Source organism: Acipenser ruthenus, chromosome 16 (genome assembly GCF_902713425.1).
Source record: "Acipenser ruthenus chromosome 16, fAciRut3.2 maternal haplotype, whole genome shotgun sequence".
NCBI classification, from domain to species: domain Eukaryota; kingdom Metazoa; phylum Chordata; class Actinopteri; order Acipenseriformes; family Acipenseridae; genus Acipenser; species Acipenser ruthenus.
The window spans coordinates 33,384,218-33,409,667 of NC_081204.1; the positions used below are offsets into that span (position 1 = coordinate 33,384,218).

The 25,450-nt window shown below is 39.2% G+C and overlaps 3 protein-coding genes across 3 annotated transcripts in view; 2 read left to right on the forward strand and 1 right to left on the reverse strand.

Moving 5' to 3' along the window:
* The window catches only part of LOC117412275 (oligophrenin-1-like), a 41,951-nt gene extending 33,980 nt beyond the window's left edge, over nucleotides 1–7,971 (reverse strand). Inside the window, exon 1 of the mRNA XM_058989523.1 lies at nucleotides 7,237–7,971. Within this exon, the coding sequence (XP_058845506.1) occupies nucleotides 7,237–7,390 (154 nt within the window). The 5' untranslated portion in view covers nucleotides 7,391–7,971. The remainder of the gene's footprint in view (nucleotides 1–7,236) is intronic.
* A 2,012-nt stretch (nucleotides 7,972–9,983) lies between these two features.
* LOC117411900 (protein YIPF6-like) lies at nucleotides 9,984–16,898 on the forward strand. The gene is made up of 7 exons (XM_034019732.3): nucleotides 9,984–10,134; nucleotides 11,761–11,889; nucleotides 12,928–13,006; nucleotides 13,201–13,243; nucleotides 13,505–13,630; nucleotides 14,052–14,209; nucleotides 14,696–16,898. The coding sequence occupies exons 1-7, from the start codon at nucleotides 10,102–10,104 to the stop codon at nucleotides 14,842–14,844; spliced, it is 717 nt and encodes a 238-aa protein (XP_033875623.3). The 5' UTR covers nucleotides 9,984–10,101; the 3' UTR covers nucleotides 14,845–16,898.
* Nucleotides 16,899–18,976: 2,078 nt separating this feature from the next.
* Nucleotides 18,977–25,450, forward strand: part of LOC117412084 (stAR-related lipid transfer protein 13-like) — a 57,855-nt gene continuing 51,381 nt past the window's right edge. Inside the window, exons 1-2 of the mRNA XM_058989524.1 lie at nucleotides 18,977–19,102; nucleotides 21,996–22,636. Coding sequence (XP_058845507.1) covers nucleotides 22,208–22,636 — 429 coding nt within the window. The 5' untranslated portion in view covers nucleotides 18,977–19,102; nucleotides 21,996–22,207. The remainder of the gene's footprint in view (nucleotides 19,103–21,995; nucleotides 22,637–25,450) is intronic.

The following is a 25,450-nucleotide window of genomic DNA, read 5'->3' on the forward strand; positions in this document are numbered from 1 at the left end:
TGTGAACATGAAACTCAACCACAAGGGACTATACAGATAGTTTGCCTTATCCACATGGCCAGGCAATGCCATCAGCCACCCAGGGTTGAGATAAAGATGGTCTGCTTACAGTAATAACTGGGGTGGAGAGTTAACAAGAACTAAAGAGCAACTCTTATTGTCCGGCAGTAACAAAGGTCAAAAGTGCCAAAAAATGACACGCGGCCAATGCAACTTTGATTAACATTGGCACAGCCAATATGTTCCAGAACTGTAATTAGCAATGCTAAACATACTATAAATAGTCTCATCCATCAACACTGAGTAACATTCAGGATGTAGGCACTTTTACAATTACATGAATAAAAGCCACCCATTTCTGTTTCTGTGGCTTGTGTTTAAATAGCCAAGAACGAGCATGGCCATACTTTAAACAGATCTCCAGCATGCAATGCACACAATCTGGCCGACATTTAAAATGGAGACTCTGTCCAAAGTATGAGCTGGCTCCATTAACTCATATCACAATGAGAGCCCTTGTTTCGGGTATAACCACTCGATTGTGGTGGAAAGGGGGGGGTAAATGAAATATGGAATGGAATATGGCTGCCCAGTGAGTTCCAGGGGACGCTGCTGTCAAAACAATAACAACACTGTTCCCTCCCCCAGCAAGGTCACGGGACCGTCTCTCTCCAGTAACTCTAAATACCACCGTCCTTTAACTCTACAGTAATCCCGTTACACCAGCCTTTATTAACATAATACAGCAGAGTATGTGAGACTTTGGGTTTACAAGTTGCATGGTGGTGTATTAAGATCCGACATGCCTTATACAGGAAGCTGATGACTTCTAGAATGGGCAATGCAGGCTGATACAACAAGAGGAAAGCACCATATTCAAACATGCAAAATAAGAAACACAGGACACAGAATCGATTGTCTGTTTCACTATACAGTATGCTCAAGATACCACCCTGAAACCCACTGGCATACAGATTGGAAACGTAGTGTTGGACAGGGTGAAAAAGTGTTTTGATTAACACTTTTAAATATCAGGATTGAATTTCACTTTATAAATGTGTTACCACGTGTAGTCACATGATAAAAATATATTACGCCCCACTCAAGCAATCAATACCACAGTAAAGAGCGTGACTCAATCTGGAACTTAGAAACAGGAATCGGGAGCGCATATTGCATGATTCAGCTTGTTTCTCATTCCTGTTTTTACAGTTTACATGCTGTGCAAATGATGTGGCAAAATGGGTGAGATGGCATTTAAAGCATTTAACATTCTTCTTAACTATTAAGCTGGTTTTCTAGCACATGGGCTGGGTGCAGTCACTATACTGTAGGTCCTTCTCATTTATTTAGCAGACGCCTTTATCCAAGGCAACTTACAGAGACTAGGGTGTGTGAACTATGCATCAGCTGCAGAGTCACTTACAACTACGTCTCACCCGAAAGACGGAGCACAAGGGTGTTAAGTGACTTGCTCAGGGTCACACAATGAGTCAGTGGCTGAGGTGAGATTTGAACCGGGGACCTCCTGTTTACAAGCCCATTTCTTTAACCACTGGACCACACAGCCTTCTCATGGAAAGTGCCATGGCTGGGTCGGCAATAATAGGGAAATGCAGGGATACGTACATGTCTAGATGTGATCCCGTTTGTATACCTTCCATTTGATCAGATGAAACGGGTGATAACATATTATAAGTCTCATCTTTTCCTGTCCTCACTTACATTATTTTCACTGCAGTTGCACCTCAATTCCTCTGAATTTGTGTTTTTGCACAGCTACAGTATGTCACTGCAGTGCACCAGCATCTCAATCTGTAAATCACATGCATCTCAATGTCAAAGATTGTGATGACACCTTAGCACCTTCCGTGCTGCACTGTGTTAAAGGATATAAGAGTCACTGGTCTTTTAGGGATTAAAGCTGAACGTGTTCCAGCACCTGGAAATCAGACACATCAAATAGAAATGCGAATTCAAACAACAGTAAGCAATCACCTAATACTTACTCACAGTATCAGTCTGCAAAAAATACACAAAAAAATACTATTAGGCTTTTGACAGTACTCCTGGTAATTTTACAAAACTACAGCCAAACAACTAACGCTAAGTAATATAAAAAACAAGATCCAATGTCGTTTTTTTGTTTGTTTCTCAGTTTTGTAATTAACTCTGAATGTGCGCACTGTTTAGCAGTTAAGACTGGAGTAAAAGCCCTGCCTCATATGACAGCTATCATAGGGGATGTTACAGTACAGGCTTCATATACACACTGACTATCCTTACACAAGCGTCAGCCTGTTGCTGGAGAGGATTCCCACTCTAAACAGCCACTGAGTTAAACCTGGTGCTGGACGGAAGGCACATCTGTTTAAAATCTGAGGTCGTCTCCAGCAACTTGCCCCACCATCACCATCATCATCAAATCCTGCCTCTGTCCGTCTGTTTCAAAGCCAAACTCCACTCCCCCTCCAATGCTGTTCTGCAAGGCCTTTCCAGGCTGCTGCAGCAGGCTTGCATCCCACATGAGCGCTATTCCTAATGCATGGATTCGATAGGGCTTGTGATATCAGCAACTCCATGTTATGCAGTTAAAATGATGTCTGTGATCCTGCAGCATTGTCTAGGTAGTGGCCAAGAACAAATACAAAAATAATTTCAATTGTTTAAAAACAACTTGCTCAAGGCTGTTATAGATTTTTGCTCTGAGTATAACACGATGGAAGGGCTTCAAGTACTTCAGAGAACTTAAACTTAATTTTGTCTTCAAAAGCAAAACAGGTTTGTCTAATTTCCAGAAAAAAAAAACAACAACACATTTTTCATGTCTGGCATGTCAAGAGAAATCAGTTTTAAAGTTTTTTAACACTGGTATAAATTTACACAGTAGGAATCCCTGCTGAATCATGCGCTGCTGTCGGTCACAAAGTGAAAGCCACCAAACCACACAGATGAGATGATAAGCCAAGTGAAGCTCAGCTAATTACCTCCTGCATCTTAGTGAAGTGGAAAAGCAATTCATGCACTGATGAAAACAGTATCTCAATCTTCTGTCTCTTTCATTTTTTAAAAATATTATTATAACAATAATATTGTTACCTTTCAGAATTGAGTGTTTCGAATCGTGGATGAAGCAATCCTACAACAGGTAATGATGCATGGAGTCTCGTGCTGTACAACTTTGCTTTATTGGTGTAGAAATAATGGAAGTGGGAGCAAAAATAGAATTTGTGAGAAAACACACACACAGCTGTGCCTCTCCTCGTAGGAGAATGAATATGGGAGTGGGTGCGTGCACATTTACAAAAATGCAAGCAAGCTTCAGCTGCTACGACAGGCCTAGCTCCTGACTGACTGGAAAGCAGAACAAACACATTCATACACGTTTATCAGGTTGAGAAACACTAAACCTGGTTTACAGGTGTGTTATTATAACACTTATGGGTATGTGAATAAAAACAAAGCATCCCCCAGAGGCACAATGTAATAATGTAGGGGGAACGGTGTCTCGGATAGACTGGTTTGGAAACAGGAGGTAAAATGGATAAGGGATACCAATTAACAGTGTAAAGTGGAAGAAGTACATGCGCAGAACATTATGTATAATTAAATGTTTCTGAGGTACGACCATAAATCAAGAGACGCGTAGTACACAGCTGTGTACACAATGCGTGGTCAGCATTATTGACATGGCCGGAAACAACGCGGCAGTGAAACTGTTCACTTTTACTGGACGACACCTGTAATGGGACCATGACTGATAGAAAACAGTTTGTACTGATTTTCCACTGTAGCTGTCTTTACCTAGCATTGAGCTTGCCAAGAGGATCCTGCCATTGGACACGACTCCTCATTGAATTCAAGCCTGACAGCCCTGTGAAAAAGGCACACCTACAGTATGCAGTCACGCCAGTCTGCTCGGAAATCTGCGAAAACAACATCACGTCCATCCCAACACGCATTGTGCTCTAGTGTCTACTTGGTGCCGGTGCTGTGCGGTAGATGGTGATGTCTAGATAGGATAACTAGGCTTAGTTTTAGAAATGGATTGCTTAATGCAATGTTATCCAATCTAATAAGCATTCAGCAGGGCACAATGAAAAGAGGACCTCACAGAGCAAATACTGTCGCTATCAGACATTGCCTTTGTGTGTATTACTATAATAATGCAAACACACACATAAAGTTATTATTTTCCCCATCCAAAACATCGAGATTGTTCAAGGATCAATCATGCCTCAATCTGATCAAGGCAGGCCAGACAAAGGCAAGATTAGGTGGCCAGCTGCTTGGTGAGGATAACAAGAAAATAAACACATACATCGCCAATTCAACTTCTGCGTTCAGTGATGGTGACCTGATTAGCTCACTTTGACTCCCACTTCTCTTCTATATCCAATGGAAAAAAGATTGATCAAATGTATTCTTCAGCTTCAGCTCACAAACCCGATAACCACAGATACGGTTCTCAATATCAGGGTAAAGGAGAATTTCAATAAGGGTTGTGCATAGGGTGTGTGTTGCTGTTTTACATTGACAGTGCTATAAGGCAAGAATTAAAGCAATTACAAATATGAACTTACAGACACCCGTAACTATAGTGCAGTAGCTAACAATAACCAAACAAAGACAACCTGTACTTCTGGAAAGAAAGAATGAAAAAGAAAAATGCCTGGAGCACAAATGCCACATGTGGAGCAGTAAACTGAATCCACTGTAAGGCAGCAGCTTGTATTAAAACAGACTAACCAGTTGATAACATCCTCAAAGTCCACTTGAACTAAGACGTTTGTTCAGCTACAGTATTGCAACAAGCGTAACAGAGATGGACATTGCAAGTGGATAATACAGGGGCTGCATTGGAATAAGGTCAATGGAAAAGCTGCTGAGCAGGGAGCAGGGTAAAGATGCTTTGCATGAAGAAGGCATCTTGCACAAGCACTGTCATTCTGCAGCAGACACAGGAACTGTATACACATACCGTACAGCAATGGGATATGCAGCACAGTTGCTGCCTAGTTAATTCACTCCCATGTTTCAAGGGAAGTGAAAGTCCACAAAGAGGCTGTTCTTTAAAACCTAAAGCTGATAAACCCTGTAATGTGACACTGAAAGTGCTGTTTATCTGCTGCCTGCAGAGCAGCTTGTTTGTTTTGTTAGCACTTTAGCAACACTGCCCCAGACGCCTGGGTGAGGGTACACCATGAACTTCACTATCAGCAAACAACAACAGTGGGCAAAATTTTACAAGTAACTTGAACTCTGCAACTGTTTAAGAGCTGAAAACAATTAAAAAGGTCTAATAAAGCAAATGATCCGTTCAATTAAGGGTCTAGTTAAGTAACTGAGAGCTCAGTTGGAATGGAAACCAGCAGACGCACAGGGGTCCCTGGGACCAGGGTTGGGAAGCACTGCTCTAAAGGATCTAAACTATGAGCACTGCAGACTCTTTGCAGTGTCAGATGTAAATGTCTGAATGAAAACTAAACTCATTAAGATGGATCTAGACTAACGCAGGTCCATAATTATTCAGACCAATAAAACTACTGCCGGAAACGCTGTGTTAATTTAAAACCAAGTGTGAAGATTGGCATCATTTGGTAAAAAGCTAATGCAGGAAACTCAACAGTGAAATAATGGTTAGGTCACTGAGTTGTGGGTGTGATTGTGAAGCACGGCAGAATAGTGGGATAAACAGGAAAGTCAGTGCCAGCATGGTATTGAACAACTGTGCACATCTCTAACTTGATCATTACCTTGTCTTTAAACTTCCAAACCAGCAGCAAAGAACTGCCGTAAGCATCAAAACCGAAGTGTACTTAAATACAGCTCAGACGTGGTTAAAACCGGGTTATTACAGTAATACAGTTTAATTGCAAAACTAGACCACACAGACCAACATGCCGTTTCCCAGTCCGCTGACAGCTCCACATTTAGAAGAGCCCGACCTAAACTGTACAGTACCTGCTGATTAAGACCACAATTACAACTCTAAGTTAGCCATAGTTTCACCACTGCTTGCTGTCCTGAATCTCCAGCCACGGGTACTGTATATCCGCTATATCCTGGATACTGACTTGTGATTTGTCTATGTTCTGTACAGTAAGTTGCATTCACAGGTTTATGTTACTGAATTATTGCAGTTTATAACATGGGGCGCTGTGCAGGGCACTGTAAACTTGCTGACATCATAACCCCATTTTTTGGTTGTCTGTCTGTTTTGCAGGTGTCTATACTATGCCACAATTCAGTGAGCAATACCACATCCACTACTGACAACCCCCACTGACAGCATCGGACATCTGCTAGTACTATTACAACCCATGCATATTCTCAGGGAGGCTCTCTATCTATTCATCGGTGTCTTCCACACTATTGAATACCCCTTCACTCGGGTCTCACTGCCCCCACCCAGTCCCAGGGAAGCTCCCCATCTCCCCATCTCCCCAACCACTCTGGATTACTCCAGCGGTTCCACTGTGCAAAACTGTCCCTGTCACTTCACTCCAGTACCTTCTCCTGGAGTGCTGCAGGTGCTGTGCAGTAACACACCTTCACCCTCATAATTATGCATTTTCACATCAAGATCCAGTACCATTTCCCAAGTCTGTTCCATCTACACCCTAAATTACCTCCTGGAACCAATGGAACATCCTTCCAGGTCTTCCAGGTACTGATCTGTGCACCCCTGCAATAGAACTACGTCAATGGCACAAGAAAAGGGTTTATGACATCAGGATATCAACATCCCAGTGAATACACCTTGGTCTGGGATTAAATCCAAATTATAGCTGCACTGTAAACTATATACATTATATATATATATATATATATATATATATATATATATATATATATATATATACACATTATATATATATATATATATATATATATATATATATATATATATATATATATATATATAAACAATTTAATTTGGGCCCAAATGTGATACCTTTTAATTGTTTAATTGTTCATTTAAAAAAAAAATATTAAAATAGTTGTGGCATGACAGCATGATTGCAGAATTAAGAAGGAGGATAGCTTCTTTCAGAATGTGGGTGGACCACATTCAAAGAAGATGACTGCATATTGTACTGTACTGTAAGCAAGCACACGATATACATGTCAAAAAATGCAGTATAGGTAAAAACAAACACAAAGTTCATCGATGTTGAAAGGAGGCTTATGCTATGAAGTTAAGAAAGAACTATTGTAACGTAGAGCACTTACTTTTGATGGTACTGATAACGTTATTGCCATCCTTGATCACTTCCTTCAGGAACCGGCTAGTCCGACCCAGTTCCTCCTCATAACACTTGAGTCTCTCCCTGAAATCAGGGCTGTCTAGGTAGCAGTCACTGAACTCCAGCGGAGGATGCCCCATGATTGATTCTTAATATATATATGCTTTAAATGTAGTCTCTAGTAAAACAGCACGACACACCTTCTAGATACAGTCTTACCACAGTCTTACAGGGCTGTTTTCACGTCCAGATATTGTCAAATCCCAAATACAGCAGTATCCAGCTGTGAGCTCGCGCCCAGACTAGGCTCTGCAAACGTATCCCTATCGCGCAGAGGATCGATTTAAGGCATCGTGGTGATGTTGCCGTGCACTGACCTAGCTTTGAACAACGATGATGAATTCCAATCAGTTCTCAGACACTGAGCTGGAACTGGAAAAAAACACCCCTTTGCAGCGGCGCGCACATGTCATCTATGGTTTCTTTTGTCTGACATTAATCATTTTCAAGCTGGAACGTGTGATTGCTCCTGCGTGAGTAGTGTAACGATATCTGTTTAGATGCCCCTATCTGTCTCTGTGAAGGACCTCCGCAGATTGTGCTACTCGGGGATTTCCTTGTTGTGAAGTGGATGGAATACGAAATTCAGGCTAGGCGAGGAAACGGACCTCCCCCGTGCACATCCGCAGCCCGGTCTTAAAGCCGCAGCGGCGCTTTTCCAAGGTTTCCTCGGCTGTGCTGAAGCCAAGACAGGAAGGAAAAGCACTGTCAATACCCTTCACATAAACTTACTGTGTCCTTTTAACTTGCATATATATATATATATATATATATATATATATATATATATATATATATATATATATATATATATATATATATATATATATATAACTGACAAACGCACACGTATTTAAACATTGCATATAGTAATAGATGGAATTTAATATTACATTTATTAGCCATGCAATCAATGCCATCTTGTCTTTAACGTATTGTTTTTATAGCCACTGCACTGGAGATGCATGTGATGTTATGCTGTTAATGTTAACGTTTTGTTGTGGGAATCCAGTTTTGCAATGTTGTACTAAACAGTTTTTTAAAGGTGTACTATACGGAAATTAGGAGTGGACAGGAACGGGTCTCGTATTTAAACATACAAAAGATGTATGTTTCGTTCTTTTAACATTTGGTTTACCGTGTAAAAATAAAAATACAACACATCCTGCATTACAGATATTAATAGTCTGTAGTATAAAGTAACACCTCGAAAGCTGTACTTTTAATGTTGTATCTTGTTGGGTGTGTAGCCTGGTGAGCAAGTCCGGGGAGGACTTGAGGCTGGCAGGGGAGAGTGTAGCATGCATGGGGGAAGGCAGCAGCAGGGCTGGTAGTTGACGCAATCACACACAGAGACATTTAAGCCTGATATACGCTCCTTGGAAGGGAGCCGGCTCTTTTTTGTACAGCGGTATCGGCGCTGTGCTTTAGTGCGAGAAGTCCCGGGTTCGCGCCCGCCCTCTGCCTGTGAATAGATTGCCTTGCTCTGTGTGATGCCGCCTGCCTGTGGAAACCGAGATCTCTAAAGGTGCACAGAACACTATAGGTCTTGACATACTGAACTGTAATCACATCTGCGTTGTATTAACTTTGTGTCTCCCAGGTTGCAACGCATTGTGGGTCCTGTAGTCTTTTTACCCAAGACGCCTATTTTAGGGTATAAACCTAATTTTATTTTTTCTTTCCAATGTAGAGAAAATAGCCACCACTGAAACCACGTGGACGTATTGTTCCATCCACCAACACAAGTCAGGAAAACAAAACAAAGCAACCATGTGACGATAATGTACAGTCAAGAATCTCCCCACGTGACCTGTGCAGCAATAGTCAGGGACGCATAAGGGTTATTTCATACAATATACTTACACAGATCTTCATTTCTAAAGTGTGACATGGTCATGTTTATGCCCATTCTTTCATCCATTTTGAACTGCAGATAAAACGTTATGTCTAAAAGGTGGGAGCACACATCATAACAGCACAGCGTTAGAGATAAAAGACTACAAGTCCCATGGTACACCCCGGTTTGGAATCTGTTGCGCTCGGTCTTGCAAGTGACATGCTTTTTGTAACCGCACATTCCTTTTTAAAGCTACAGTATTCGTCTATGGTGTTTTAGGTAGGATAAAAAAGCGTCAAATGTATTTTTTTTTTTAATACGGGTAGTTATGAATGAATGGCCTGTACTTAAACCTGGCACTGCAAAGGATTACACTGGTTTGTATAACTCAGTGCCATGTATCCCTTGTTACATCAACTCAGTAGGCCAAGTAAAGCAATCCCCTCTTTAGCTATAAACTGTATACATGTTTTGGATAGGAGATGTGATAATAAACATATAAGGAAGATATGTATTTCTCAAAAGTCCTCTGGAACCCCTTACATTAGCTACTATCAAGTGGAGACTTACGTGGTTTGTCCCGTACCGCTTTCCTTAACATGTGAGATTAAAGAGCTATATTTTAAAAGTGTACACAGATTTTACCCCTCAAGTAGAACGTTACAGAGATTTACAGGGAGTCTGGATAATTGTTTTTGTTCCTCTGAGCTGCAGTCAACAATGTATTTGTCTCATGCAAGTTAATTAAAATGTTTTTGGACTGAATGTATCTCTTTATATAGTGTGCCGCAGCCTTTAGCGGAGCGCCCCTTTGTGGCCGGGGTGCTGTACTGCAGTGTTTATCGTCAGAATCACAATTTGTTGACGTTCAAATCCTTCGACCGACAGGGACGGCGTCGCTGATTGTTGTCGTCTGTGTATTTGTCTCCACGTAGCTTCAGATGAGCGAAGATGGCGGAAGTGGATGAAGCTAGTAAACCCCTGGTGAGAACAATATTATTAATTTCATATTTCCCTTCTTCAGAGCGTGCCGCGTTCACTCGAGAGGGTGTCTGGTTGCAGCTAGGAGTTAGCCGTTTGGTTTATGGCGGTTTAAAATGTACATTATTTAAAATACGAGGTTGTGTTTGTAATTACAGTACGTATATGGATAGGCCTATGAAGGTGATGAGTGTCGTTTTGTTTATAATTTCTGAAGTGACGTTTGTGGTCCGTAGACACTATTAGACATTTTTTTTCCCGTTTTCTAATAGGCTTACAGTATGCTGGTTATAAACGTTGTTGACACGAGTCACCTGCGTTGACAGGCTGTATTTGTTTGTGGACAACAAATTAAATAGATTTGGGTTCAAAGTTGTCGAAGGAGGTGCTGCAGTACAGTTAAGCCGCAGAGCTAGTTGTGAACAGCGCTGCTCGCATAGTATTATATTGTTAATAGAGAAAGTGCAGCCAGGTGAGCATGCCAAACAACATCCACGTCACTGGATTCCCATGTGACAGTGGCAGTACCAGCTCAAAATGACACGTGAAAGATGTTATCATATTGCCGGGGGTGGAGGACTATAGGCACAAGCCCGCAAAGCCACTCAGTGTGGATGGACCCTGTGGCTTTTTGATATACAAATCCAGTTTTACTTACTGCCAGTAAGTACATTTTGGTAAAGTAAAACTATACGTTTTTAGTGATGGGGTTATGTATTTATGTATGTATGTGTTACCAGAGGAGGTTATCACTCCATCTGCCAGAACTGTCTCACTGCCCTTGACCTCTCATGAGAAACCTTTATATATATATATATATATATATATATATATATATATATATATATATATATATATATATATATATATATATACACACACACACACAAATACAGGGGTCTCCAACTCTGGTCATGCAGAGCCCCTATCTAGCAGGTTTTCAGGGTCAAGATCTGGAACACCTGTTAATCTTGACTAATTAAGCAGCCACAGTAGCTCTCCAGGACCAGGGTTAGAGACTGTAGGTGATCTTTCTTTAATGTTACTTAGTGCTAAAATAGTTAAGTATGGCATAATGCAGGTGTCTTTATGCAAAGCTGCTTTATAATATGGGTGCCAGAAGAGTTCATAGGGTTAATGTCGAAATAGGCAATCTTGGTGGATGTCTGTAGTCATTTAGTTGAGTCAACCAAACCCCTGACCAGGTCCTAACACTTTAGAGCTGGTTTCTCAGACGCTTATTAGCACTTATCTGAAACTATCGAAATTATGCTAGGTAAGGCAGTCTAAAATGGTATTTTAAAAGTAGTTACTATACCACGTTGTTTTCTTTGAAAAGCATTATACCACTAATTAGTCATTACCTGGTGACCAGCTCAGAAAAAAAACAACAAAAAAAAACCTCCTTTCAGGGAAAATGAATATAAAGCAGTATTTCCAGGGATGGAAATGAGACTCTAATTACATAGCCGTTTCACCCATTCCAGGTTTTACTACGAGCTAGATTAGCTACAGTGTATAAGTAACAAGCACATATTAAACTCATAGAAAAAGCAGGAAGGCTATGCAGTGGGAGGCCCTGATTTCTCCTATATATATATTCTTTTTTTTTTTTTTTTTTTTTTGCAGTTTGCAGGGCTGTCTGATGTGTCCATCTCAGAAGATATCCCTGTGGAAGGAGAGATCACAGTTCCAGTTGGGTCTCCGTCACATGATGATGAGTACTCTACACTTGATGAACCAGTGAAAGAAACCATTGTGAGTTACATATTTAACTAGAATGGGAAAAGTACGTTTTTTAGCATTGGGAAATTAAACCAAACTTTATACTAGTATAAAGATAACAAGCTTGGGATTACTTTCTCAAGGACATCTGTTTCTGAGAGTCACAGTAAATTAGTTTTAAATCTTTGTTTTCAAAACCTTTTGTGACACATTTTCACTTTAAACCAAATATAAAACAATTTATTACATGTGTCTGTATACGCTGGATCATCACTTCTGCGGCATCAAGCTAGGAAAAAACATGACCAGACAATGTGAGTTCCCTACTGCAGCTGAAGTCCACCCACCAATTACACAATGTTCATACGTTGAAGAAATAACGGACTCAAAAGAGATTCAAGACACTTTTTGTAGTAATCAAGATCAGTCAGTCGGTTAAAGAAAGCCTGATTTATAATTGGTTTGGGTAAAATTTTTTCACAAAGCCCATATGTGTTATGGAGAGGGTTAAGAAAAGAAAAAAAAAAAACAGGTCAGAACTTGGCTGCTAGACATCTAAAAGACTGTTGAGAAAAGAAGCACTAGTTGAATTCGTTATTTCTTCTGCTTACAAAGTCTTGTTGTTGAGTCAGTGAAAATGTTTTGGCTGCCCCATCTCTCTTTAGAAATCCTGCTATTTAGACACAAAGAGAGCTTTTTAGGTTTAAGTTCCATTTAATAGAAAATGCTGAACTGAGCGTCTTGGAATTTTGAGAACTGAACAAAACTGAAACCAGCCCTCAGAAAAAAAGCTGCATTCAGTGTCTTACTGCCAGGAAAGAGTCAACTTGTATCTAAAAGGGAGAAAGTAATGGGAATCTGTCTGCTAACAGTACAACAACAGAACTGCTTAGGGGCTTCATTTATAACATTTATTACGAGTAGTGTGTCAAGAATTAATTGGTAAGTCCTGTAATCCATGAATACTGGTAGAATTACTGAATACCTTTATGGAATAAATTGTATACTCTGTTTTTCACAAATTGTAATTTTAAAAGTTTAAATATTGAGTTCTGTGTCTTTTTTTTTCAGCTGAGAGATTTGAAGGCTGTAGGAAAAAAGTTTGGCCATGTGATGTATCCTAAGAAAAGCACAACACTACTTAGAGACTGTAAGCATAAGCTTTAAAACATATTTTTTTTAGTTACACCGTAACATTACACTGGCTGTAATGATGCTGTTTGTTGGATCTTAAGTTGTTGTCAGCATTGCAAACCAACTATAATCAGTGTCATTGACGTTAATGTGTGTTTGTGGGGTTTACATAAACTACAGTACTGTAACATCTTTTTTATGTTTTTACAGGGGATTTATGGGGTCCTTTGCTGCTCTGTGTCACATTAGCTCTGTAAGTTAAAGGCATTTTATAAAACTATATATTAATATGAATGGGTTAGTAAGGTTTACTATGGGTATATTAGGAAAAAAATCAAATGATCCTTTTTGTTTTTTATAAATCTATATTGTTGCATATCAAAGGTAATGTTATTGATTTCTTGAGGGGACTTGATGTTTTCGGCTTGTGTGTCAAGAATGAATATATTACTGAATGTGTGTGTGTGTTTGTGAGTGCCAGTGTTTGATACCCTCCCTGTCCTCCTGTCTCCAGCATGCTGCAGGGGGGGTCTGCAGACAGCAAAGAAGACGGAGGGCCCCAGTTTGCTGAAGTGTTTGTTATTATATGGTTTGGATCGGTCATTATTACATTGAATTCCAAGCTGCTGGGAGGCACTATGTGAGTACCGCTTTTTTTGTACTTGAACAAAAACACGTCCATTGTTCTTTATTTATTTTTATTGAGACTGAAGCACAGAGCGGAACACAGCACAAGTTGGCTATTCAGGCTGCTAAATGACTGCTAGGTGGATCCAGTGTGTACCTTAGCTACTCCTAGCACATTCCTACCAACGTCTCTATTGTATTAGTGTGCAAATAACCCATCGCTTTGTCATTTCACAGTAATTAGTAACTAGTTCCTATGTTTTCAACTACAGTTGTTTTTTGAGACAGTGGGTCTGTTCTGTTAAACTGCCACGGTTTAAATAATTAAAGCAGAGCCTGTTGGGTACAAATGTAACACAAATGAAATATCTGAGTGCATGCAAATCTAGTGTGTTTTCCGCTGGCATAATTTTTCCGATGTGTTCTTTTCGCAGCTCGTTCTTCCAGAGCCTGTGTGTACTGGGATACTGTATCCTGCCTCTGACTGTTGCAATGATTGTCTGCAGGCTGGTGCTTCTAGGGGGCACAGGGACAGCTAGTTTTATTGTTCGATTTATAGTAGTCGTTGCGTCGTTTGGATGGTCAACGTTTGGTAAGTAGTGGGTTTTTTATGTTTTTTTATTATTATAATTATTATTTTTTAAACATGGACAAGTATTGTACAGTAGTACTAGTAAGCAAAGCAATGCATCTGTTGAACTTGTAGTCTAACAGTACTGTTCACATGGTTCTAAGGGTGTAATGTGATGTTAGTCCAGCAGGTGGAGTTATTATACAATATTAAGAAGAATGTATGGTTTTAGTTCTTTGTTCTTTTCAGAAGCTTAAATGGCCACTTTAGATTACAATGAGGACAATAGCAATAGTATGATTCATAATTGTTTGATCAATGCTGCTGTTTAAAACAATCCAAAATTAATGTTCTTAGTTTTATAACCGAAATGCGCTGGCCTGGAGTTTAAATCATTTTTATAACACGTTGAGGGTGGTGGGATTGGGGGTTTGTTTCGGATCCAATGGTCTGGCGTTGGTAGTTGATACCTCTTTACTTTACATCCCCTTTGCTCTCTCCCTGCAGCATCCACAGCCTTCTTGGCAGACAGCCAGCCTCCGAATCGCAAAGCCTTGGTTGTGTATCCAGTATTCCTGTTCTACTTTGTCATCAGCTGGATGATTCTTACCTTCTCCCCATCACACAGCGATGGAGCGACAGGCACAGGACCCTGAACTGACAGCATTTCTCCTGAAGATTAAGAGACTGTTCTTCACTCCCATTTGGGAAGGAAAGGAATTGGAAGCTGGAAGGTTCAGGGTGACTCAAATAAGCGTCAACAGCCCAAAATGACCTGCATGTGTTTTAAACTATTTGAAGTAACCCTTGGGAATAAATGCATTAAACATGGAACTGGACCCTATGTTATCTTTTAAAATACCATTGTTATTTTTATTGAAGTCTCTTATTAATCTGTAACAATTTAGAATTTGCAAGGAAGTGAAGAATAAGAGAATATGCATGGAGTGCAATAATATGAATGGTATATAATTGTCTCTGGATTAAAAAATGCCCGTCATATGCAGGTTTTACGGGTGGATTAAAATAGTTGTTTGCCTTATGGTAGGTTAAAAATCAACCAAATAACACAAGAGCCAGCAATACAGTGCTGTTTGAAACGCCAAGTATTTCAGCATTTAAATTACTGGCGCTCCAGTGTACTGCTGGATAGAAAGCATTCCCTGACTGTGAAAGACAGCAGGGTTATCCTGATGAATACTTCAGGTTTTGGATTCTTGGTAGAATTTGTTTCAGAAGCAAACTGGCATAGTAGTAGTACAGTCTAACACAACTGCACCCCCAACACAACTGAATCAAACAGAATGTTTGTATAACAGTGAGCAACCCTTCTTCAGGAAGAAGTGCAAACCACCTTTGATCCTTCTGTTTGCTAAATCTGCTCCGCAGCTTGAGAATTGTGGTTGGGTTATTCTATGCTACTCTTTTGTCTACTAGTGAACTGTACTGGAATATTACAAAGTGTTAGCAATTCTAATACTGTTCTGTTTGTTTCACTAAACATTATATAACCTTGCTACTTGTCAGGATGATTCTGGCTGTGTATAAATGGGTGTACCGTGTATGTTCAATGTAAACACTATTTTATGTTTAACTTGTTCTTTTAAGACTTTATGTTTTTTTTTATTGTAAAGGTTGTATTTGGGTTTGTTTTCTGATTAATTTATTTTATGAATACAGGTGTTAGAAGTTGTGGTGATTGAAGGGGGTTGAAATTAACAAAGATTCTATGACATTGTAACAAACTACTGTTTTTTTTTTTTTTTTTTCAATGACATAAATGGACTCAAAGTCTGATTCATGAATCTCAACTGGGTTCTGAAGAATCCATGCAGATAAACAGTTTCCGCAAGTTGAGTTAAAATATTAGATGTATAAATCTGGACCATTCTTATAAACCATGTTTTTTTTTTTCTTTTCAGTTCTACACAGTTGTACCTGCAGCTCTGACTATGCATCTCTTGCTCATGGCATTCACAGCTAAATTATTAATTACAAAAATCCTTGTAAACGTTCATACTCTAAATGACTAATATTCATTAAGGAAATCTCTGTGTTAGAGATATGAGTGAGTGACTTAGCTGAAGAAAGTTACAACACTTAGCGATTCCTAGCTTACGTGCTGAAAAGGTTTACTGAACTTGTGTTAATAGATGGCACAAAACATTAGCATGCTGGGGGCGATTTCCCTAATATGGTTGTGTTTTGGGTCAGATCTTTACATGGGAAATGTTTATTGCAGATGAGCTTCAACGTACCTTTTGTTTTTTTAAAGCAGGGAATTGTAAAGACATGCCTTAATGTGTTGTGCATGTAAATAAACCCTTATGTGTTTGTTACTCCACACTTGAAAGAGCTTTGTCATCTACAATGAATACATTGAAAAAATGTCAATACAAATACTGTATATAACATTTAAAATGGCCACGCTTAACAGTACATTTCTAATCTAAAAGTAAGATACAACATTTTTATAATGAGAATTTCTTTGCGACTGGATATTTATATTTTTCAGTGAAAGTGACACATCTTTTTCTAAAGCAGTGTACTTTACACATTACTACTGTTTCTTAATGTCTGCTGTAAATGTCATCAGAAAATAAATGTTTTCTTTCTATTGTGCATATGTATACTGGGTTGCTCAGAAGAAATGTAAATTAATTGCACATTTAAAAACTGATCATTAAAGTTTGACAGGTTGAATATTGCGCATGATAGTTTGGCTTTTTGTTTTTTTAAAGCAATAGTAATTATATGAGAAGATGTTGGTTCAAGAACAAATTGGACCAGCGTATGGAATAATTGTCACATTGTTTTCCAGTGTATCTGCCAGGCTGCAGTTTCTCAGCCTTGCGATCAATGCACAGTATTTGGAAAGCATTTCCCTTTTTCTGGCAAACACCTGTCTCAGGGGTGTACAGTATGCTGTCCACAATTTTATTTTAATGGTTTAAACTTCGGTGGACCTAAATACTGCTGCTCTAAAACTCTTAAACCAGAAGTATTTTATTTTATACTTCAATGTTGTTTAGGGATCTCCGAAAAACCACAAATGAGGGGGCAGCCTTTTTTTTTTTTTTAAATCATTTTGTAGGAATGATCGTGATCACAGCATAGTGCAACTATAGCAAGTGTATGTAATTATTTTAAAATGTTTCACCAGCTGTCTTGTTGAGCTGCAGCATCTATTTTTCAAGGCAGCTTTGAGGACTGGAGTTGCAGCAGGCTGCAAACTGCCCTGGGAATATCTAGCTAGCAGATATGTTATTTCTATTGCAAAGCAGAACTCTTAGGTATGTGGAACCTAAAGGTTAAAACATTGAGTTAAAAATAAAACAGGAACAAGGTTATCTGTTTGGATTACCTTTATATCGTCATCACCCTTGAGTTATTGGAACGCAGTGTACAGCAGATCATCCATCTAAAATGGTGCCTGGAGAAATCTTGATAAAAAAAAAACAAAAAAACTTTTAGTTCTGTTGTAACAGATCTTTATACTGCATTGCTTTTATCACTGCAATTCTGATGGAAAGATTAAGCACACCTATGCAATGCCAGACATATGTTTAACATTCTGTGAATGCTTTTCAAGCATTGTATGTAGAAGAGCCACTGCATGGCACATTGCTTTCAAAGACTAAGGTCCTGTCTTATATGTTTGATTATACTTTGTACTGATTGAAGCTTAAATGGCCTCAAACTCTTTAAAGCATTTTTTTATTAGCAACCTTTTTTATGTTAGTAATCTTGAATAAATACTTGAATAGATTTACATTTGGAATTTGATTTTGCAGCTGCATACAAGCCGGAGACATAGGCTGCTTCCCTGTATGCTGCTCCACTAAGTCTTTATTAGAAACTGATTTAAGAAGTGTGTTCTTGCTGAAGCAAAATGCACTAGGCAGGAAAAGGGAGCCAGTGTGTGGGAGACTCCACAGGCCTGCAGCTTCCCGTGCAGGAAATGAGATTCTCCCAGCTGTCCTCAAAGGAATGCGATTTAGCTTCAAAACAAGTTTAAACTATATTTAAAAAAACATATGTAGCTTAGAGACTGAATGTTAAAAATCTGTAGCCTTGAGGCAACTTTCTATTTATTATTATTATTATTATTATTATTATTATTATTATTATTATTATTATTATTATTGTTATTATTATTGTTGTTGTTAATAATAATAATGTTTTAAGAGTATTTTATCTAAATGACTTTTGCTTTTATAAACATCCCAAGACTTGCATGATGCTTTCCTTGAGCCATAACGACCCTCTAAAATCCTCCTAAAAAAAAACAAATCTGCAGTACGGTATGTACATACCATGACCTCACTGGTCTTTCCAATGCTTAACTGTGCTTTTCCATGCTATCACTGTTCTTTATTACACTTTGGTATGCTTTTAATATGAGGGAACTTTAATAAGGGAAGACCATAAATACAATACGGCTAGAGATTAGAAATGAAGCAAACAAAAACCAAACCATTAGGAAAGGCCAGACGGGACAGAGCTAAAATGATACCGCTAACATTTTTATTTTGTTTTGTTTTAGCTTTGATCTGAATTGAGTTGATGGTTCTCTTCTCACCTTAGCAGCACTCTGTCTGAGAGAGGTGATGTCATCAGTGTTTGTTGAATAGAATCTCTGTGAGTGTCTGAGATGTTCCAGATGTGATTCGACTCTGAGAGAGAGAGAGAGAGAGAGAGAGAGAGAGAGAGAGAGAGAGAGAGAGAGAGAGAGAGAGAGAGAGAGAACCTTGGAACATAGCCAATGGGAAACCTGGCCTTTGAGCCTGTGTGTCTTGACTTGCGCACACACCAGGGGAATTCAGTTACTCCTCTGCTGTTTAAGCCATGTTTAGCCACACCAGCCGTCTTCAATGAAGTAACTTGGTGTACTCTGTACTCAACAGAAGCAAGGTATGTTTTGTTCTTCTTCTTTTTACAGGTACTGTACGTAGAGCTCAGTTTCAACTTTTCTGCTCTTAGCCTGTCAGTAAAGCTTTCCTGTGCTCTGCAAGACTCAACAGTTCTCCAGGAAGAGTGAGTATATGAGGTGCTGCTCATTGCTCATGGAAAACACTTGCAACGTGTAACTGGCGTCCTTTAACCCTTTACTGCTGCTGCCAGCTAAAGAGGTCTTTCTATAGAAAGAGGACTAACAATGTACAATTGCTGCTTCTACACGATGAGTCAGGGCTTTCATATGAAGGGTTGTGAACAGATGTTTACTTTGGTGTGCTATACTGATTTGAGCCAGCGCGGGGCATTTAACATTGGTTTTAAGTTTTGAAATCAGAAGGGGACTGAAAACTATCTATCGAGGTTTCAGAAAGTTTATAGAGATTTAAAAAAAATATCATAAATTTGAGTCCTGGACCTCATGTATGGCTCAATACTAGTTTGGATGGAATTTCTGGATACAGGTTCACAAGTTTAACTCCGTTTTAATTCTGTGTGTGTGTTTTATGAGTGAATCAGACACATACTAACCTGTAACTGATTTTATTGGTTCAGACATGCTTTACCGGTACGACAAGCACCTTAGTTCAGTGATTTTTAGTGTGTTGTGTCTCCATACTCGTGAGCGTGTGGGAGATTAACACAGTGATCCTGGCATCTCCTCATCTCCACGCCTGCCTGATGAGAGCAAACTGAACCATGCTGGCAGGCATTGAATGGTGTAGTCTCAGACAGGTTTCTTTCACAATGTCAGCAGGCATTGAATGGTGTAGTCCCAGACAGGTTTAATTCACAATGTCGGCAAAGATCATTCAAAATGACCTTCAAAACACCACTGTAGCTTAAGTAAGCTTTGCCACCCAACCTGTGCAGTTAATACAGATAATTAATTGTGCATTTGTATCCCTCTATTAAGACTGCTGAAGGAAAGGAGTAATATTTTGTATTGCTGGTCCTAACTCAGGGAGAGTATCAGATTGAAGAGGTAGATTCAAACACAAATAAAAAGAGTTAGGTGAGGGAGCTGTTTGATCTAATTTGAATTGAATTCCCAAACCTTTACCTCCAACTAAGCTGACTTGACCCCCCCCCCCCCCCCCCCACCCCAGCGCAGCAGCCCATAGTTTTGACGTTTTCACCAATTTTTCTAATTACCCTCATACATTACCCTCATGATTATCGTCCCTGCGTGTATGTGTGTGTCTACCCTGACACACTTTCAGCATGGCTGAGCTCTTCCTCTCCCTGTACAGCTGCCATGGAATTCCTCTAATACTTTGTAACCTGTCGGGCTCGGCAGATGAAGATGGTCAGATTGCGAATCACTTTTAGTTTTTGCTTTTGCGGGCACTGAGATCTCAGCTGTGATAACTTCTCTCTGCCTTTTGAAGTGATATGTGGGTGCCTTGTTGCTGCCAGCGCAGCATGAGAATATGCCTTTGATGTAAGGAATGTGTGGTCCACAGCCCCTGCACGGGGTCACTTTATACACAGATTGAAGTGCAACTTCCTAGCTACAGTGAAACTATATGGGATTGTCCAGTACGCTTTATTTCATTATGATTCCGTGCCCATTATTTTTAAAAACTTAAATGTCTCTAATTACTATGCATTTACATAGTAGTTACTTTGTAAATACATGTGCACTGACACATAATTACAATGTTATTATGCATAGTTACAATGAACTTTTTACAAGTACACAATTGTATCAGAAAAGGGTTAAGGTTAGGATTGTGCAAAAAGATTTACACATGAAGTAAATTGTAACTATGCATAATAACATTGTAAGTATGTGTAAGTTCATGTGTATTTAGCAAGTAACGACTATGTAAATACTGTACACAGTAAATAGAGACACTTAATCTACAGTGTTACCAGAAACATCATTTGGAATTTGCCCACAATATTTGCATACAAAATGAATTAAAAGTTTTTGAATGAAAGCCATTATTTTATATTGATGAACATTTAGCTGAAACAGGGCTGTAGTATATCTAGGCCAATGCAAACACCTCAATGAAGAGCTTTACGTGACTTGTTTAAGGCAAACCCATTCTAGTTCTTTACGTGCTATTGCTGAAAAGACGATTAGACGTGCCTGGCAATTAAATTCAAAACAATGCCATAACTCAAAGGTATCTAAAAGGTTTATGTCACTTCCTCCAAAGCTTTGTAGCTACTTGTAGCGTTTTCTATTTTCTGAGTTTTCAGAAGAGCGATTCTGAAAAGACCCTCAGTGTGGATTGCGATGGTATCTTCAAAGCAGTCTGTCTGTCTGTGGTATGGGTAAATATTACTGATAGGGGCTTGATAAGCATGCCCAAGCAGGCACCATAGCTAACTGGCGCCCAGGAATACCAATCATACTTCCCTAGCTCTTTCAAAATAATCTACGGTTTGGCAATATAAATAATGTATTGATATACACAAGACCACTATAAAAAAAGATGAAAGCAAATTACTGTAATAAATTTGAATCCAGTGTTCAATAGCACAGGTAGATGTAAAAATCTTCAAGCAGCAAATAAACATTATGCATGAGTCGGAGTGACTGACAGCTATAGCTTTTCTTCTTCTCGTAAGCATTGGCAACATTACTATTGCTAAGTTGAATGTTTTCACTTGTATTATGTATGGTATATGTTCATTTTAAAAAATAACAAAACAGACTGTATTTAAAAAGATCATTGCCTTGGGTTTCACTTCTTTATTACTGTATGTTTGTACATGTCTGTATGTGAATATACTGTCCTGTATATTATTGTAACCCGCTAAAAATAAAGGTGATTGGGGTGCATTTTGAGTCTGTTTAGAGTACATCCATGTTTTTTTTTCTTCTGTTTTACAGAAACAACCACTCAGCAACACAAGATGCTGTGGTACAATCAGATCAAGTAAATGGGATTAATGGGATAAATGGGATTAAACTTTCAGAAGATAACCAAGAGGAAAGCCTCTGCAGCTAAAGGGCGCAACAATGTAGCCAAACCAAGCCAATGGGAAATACACACTCTGTCTGCAAATGCTAAGCCGCTCTTTCTCTGTTAAACTGCTTCAAACATGGGGGATCATGAGGGATGGGAGTATGGAGTCCTCTTTACATCTGGAAGCAGCAGTGATGATGGAGACCCTGATTACGCCTCCATTCCAGAAGACTATCCCATCATTTTGGAGGATCCGACCCATGGAGCTAGGCCCTTTCAACCCAAAAGCGTCCGGGTTATAAAGCACAAGCCCAGCGCCATAGCATTCTCCGAAGACTGTACTTGGGCAATGGTGGAAGAAACCGCTGCCAAGATTTCGAGTGAAGCAGGTTTCCCTGGGCGTCTGGTTCAGAGGACCTGTGAACCGATTAATACAGAGTCTTCTGTAAAGTCCAGGGAACATGCCAAGCAAGGAGTGAACATTTCTGGACCCAGAGATGAATTGTGCATGTTGAGGGAGTGTCTTGAAGAAAACTATGAAACAGCCACTTGTCAGTGCTGCCTGGTAAGTTTTCAATCATATGTGACATGCTTTGAAAATGGAAAATGCAATTTAGTTTTGTCAAAAAAGATTTCCTCTATTGCAATAATTCCATTAGGGACAAAAAATGAGTTAATATGATTATACTTCTAATGCTGTGTTACTGTAAATCTACCTGGAGCTTAGACCTGCTAAGCAACACACCTGCCCATTCAGCAATAAACATTGATGTCTGGGAAAACTAAATTCTCTGCCAAAAACTGGAGTAAACTGAGGGGGTTTACGTTTATCCTGTAAAGCCATGTTTCTCCAGCACACTTTCAGGCGTTTGATTGTTCTCGCTGACTGAAAAATTACATGTTATGAAATGCCAAGAAAACTTAAAACCTGCTCGCTGTGAGGCGATAAGAGATCTGGAAAGGAAATGCTCTTCAAGGTATATTGCTGGATTTAGCAATATCAAAACTGCCATTCTATTGTTAATATAATCATCTGGGCTAGTGTGAGGGTTGGGGTTAGGGTAGGGGTTAAGGTAGGGTTAGGGTTAGGGTTAGGCTTAGGGTAAGGTTTAGGGTTACAGAATACTTAAAACTTTGCAAGTGCCGATTGCATGTCTGTGTAAACACGGATTTACACAAACAAGCATTGTTGCAAGCGAAAGAAAAACATATATCAATGTAACAGTTCCACAAGTCATTCAAATCACATAATATTAAATTACAGTTTATTTTCTTTTGCTGTGGGTTTTCCTGTTGAGATGATGTCATTCTTTACTGTCTGAGCGTTGAAAGTTCTGCCCAATTATTTGTGTAATTACTACTCACTTAACCGCCTGGTCCCTACCACAACCTGCCATACATCTGGCTCATTCTTTGTCTTATTTGGAACAATTGTATTCTTTCTGTGGTATAACAAGACACCAAGGTTCAATCTAATGACAGCGCAGCTTTGAGTCTAGAAGCCATGTCTGCCGCTCAACACAAAGCAATGCTCCACTGACTCGTACTCTGCTGCTGGGTCTGTGGTTAGACACCTCGAGGGAACTGTAACAGGTATTGTGAAAGTGCATTGTAGTGTACAGAAACTAGGCACTTAAAGACCTCGAGCAAGGTCTTGGATAGGAATCCATGACCACTTTATTTTTTTTAATTAGCCCAGTTTTTGGAATCGATAGCCCTTTTTTTTTTTGGAAATGACAGTGAGTTATAGCGACAGTCTGGTTTTCCTTCACAGGGTTTTTTCTTTTTACCTAGAATGTGCAATGTCTTCACCTTGTGTGCATGACTTATTTTCCTGAATATCCAGTTGATACTTCGCAAGGCTCATTACGTTTCATTTCTTGTCAATATAGAAGTGGCAGACTTTGTCTGTGTACCCAGGTACAGAAATGACACGGATGCAATGAATGACTCATCTTCTCAGATAGAAACCCCAGCTAAATCTCCCTGCAGACTTGATGCTGTGAGCCGGGTATTTGTGGCTTTTCTCCTTTCTGTTCCAAACCACAACACTAAATTAACACAGTTTTTTTTTTTAGTGGTGTCTAAAACAGATTACAGACTGGAAACAGTAGCTGGGAAAGAAAACCACCCTTGTTCTTGTATTATTCTTTAGTCTATATGAGTGGCTATTGACTACTATATACATGCAGCTGTGGATTCTGTCCACTCTGTATCTGCTGTGTCACTATCTGCTCTAAACATTTATTCATGCATTAACATGACGGGTGTGGTGTACATCTTCTACTGTATGTTTATCCAGCCAGCTGTGAACGCTATCAGATATATGAAAGGAGTTTCCAGAATTATTACCGGTACGTTAGGTATATGTGTTTCATTTTGAAGCTGTTTGTTTGTGCTTTGTTGTCACGGGCTAGTGTACTCGACTTTGCTAGAGTCTTAAACCGCACCCATTTAACTTACATCCAGCCCAATGAAACCAGCAAATGAAACCAGCCTCTTACACATTACTCCTCATTGTCAGATGCTCTATTACTGTATTCATTTCGTAACGTCAAGCGATGCCACAATCACCCCTTCAGTAATTCCGCCCGTTTCACACGTTCTTTCTGCGCCTCATTTATTTCCATGTCGCATATCCCTTAAACTGCGACATATAAATTTTTGATAAGTTATCTTGAGCGGTTTGTGCATAAGTGGAAAACAACTGTTATTTAACCAACATAAATAAATAAATAAATAAATCAGACAGAGAATGCAGTTAGAATTCCAGATAGTATGATGAAGAACACTTTGTTGACCACTCAAATAATACTTACGTTGCACAACAAACCTGCACAATATTGTACTTACATGATACCGCTGAGGTTTAAACCTTTGTTTAAATCATCTTCTGATACCTGCCTGCCTATCAGTCTGTGTAGTACGTCCGTCTGCTGGACTGTCTCGTTAAATGGTGTACATATCTCACAATTTAATAATTGTGTGAGTGATAAAACTTAACAAACAGAACACTTGTAAGGATTTTCCCTTGAGTAATCAATCATACCTTTATCTTGTCACATAAAAGTATTAAAGAATATGTTAATTTGTTTAGAGTTATGTTTTAAAACCCAAACTGGATTTTTTTTTTTAAATACCAGATTTATATGTGTCTCCGAGAAGGGGAGACAATACAGTCTTTTATAAGAAATGTTCCAATTGCAAGTCTTGGCGTGAGTCCTGTTGTTGTGAGGAGATTCTGAGAAATGCAGACATCAGTTCTATAAGGAGTTCTTCTGGGGGAGGGAAGCGCTGTTGGTAAACTGAAAGGAAGTAGACTATGAACATTATCAGAATATAAATCAGAACTGCACAAAGACATGCCACTTGGGTTGGG

Bases quoted from the DNA above. Each gene is read 5' to 3' on its own strand.
- LOC117411900 (XM_034019732.3), top strand. From the start codon at position 10,102: ATGGCGGAAGTGGATGAAGCTAGTAAACCCCTG. The intron at 10,135-11,760 runs GTGAGAACAATA...TTTTTTTTGCAG, and splicing joins ATGAAGCTAGTAAACCCCTG to TTTGCAGGGCTGTCTGATGT. The intron at 11,890-12,927 runs GTGAGTTACATA...TTTTTTTTTCAG, and splicing joins AACCAGTGAAAGAAACCATT to CTGAGAGATTTGAAGGCTGT.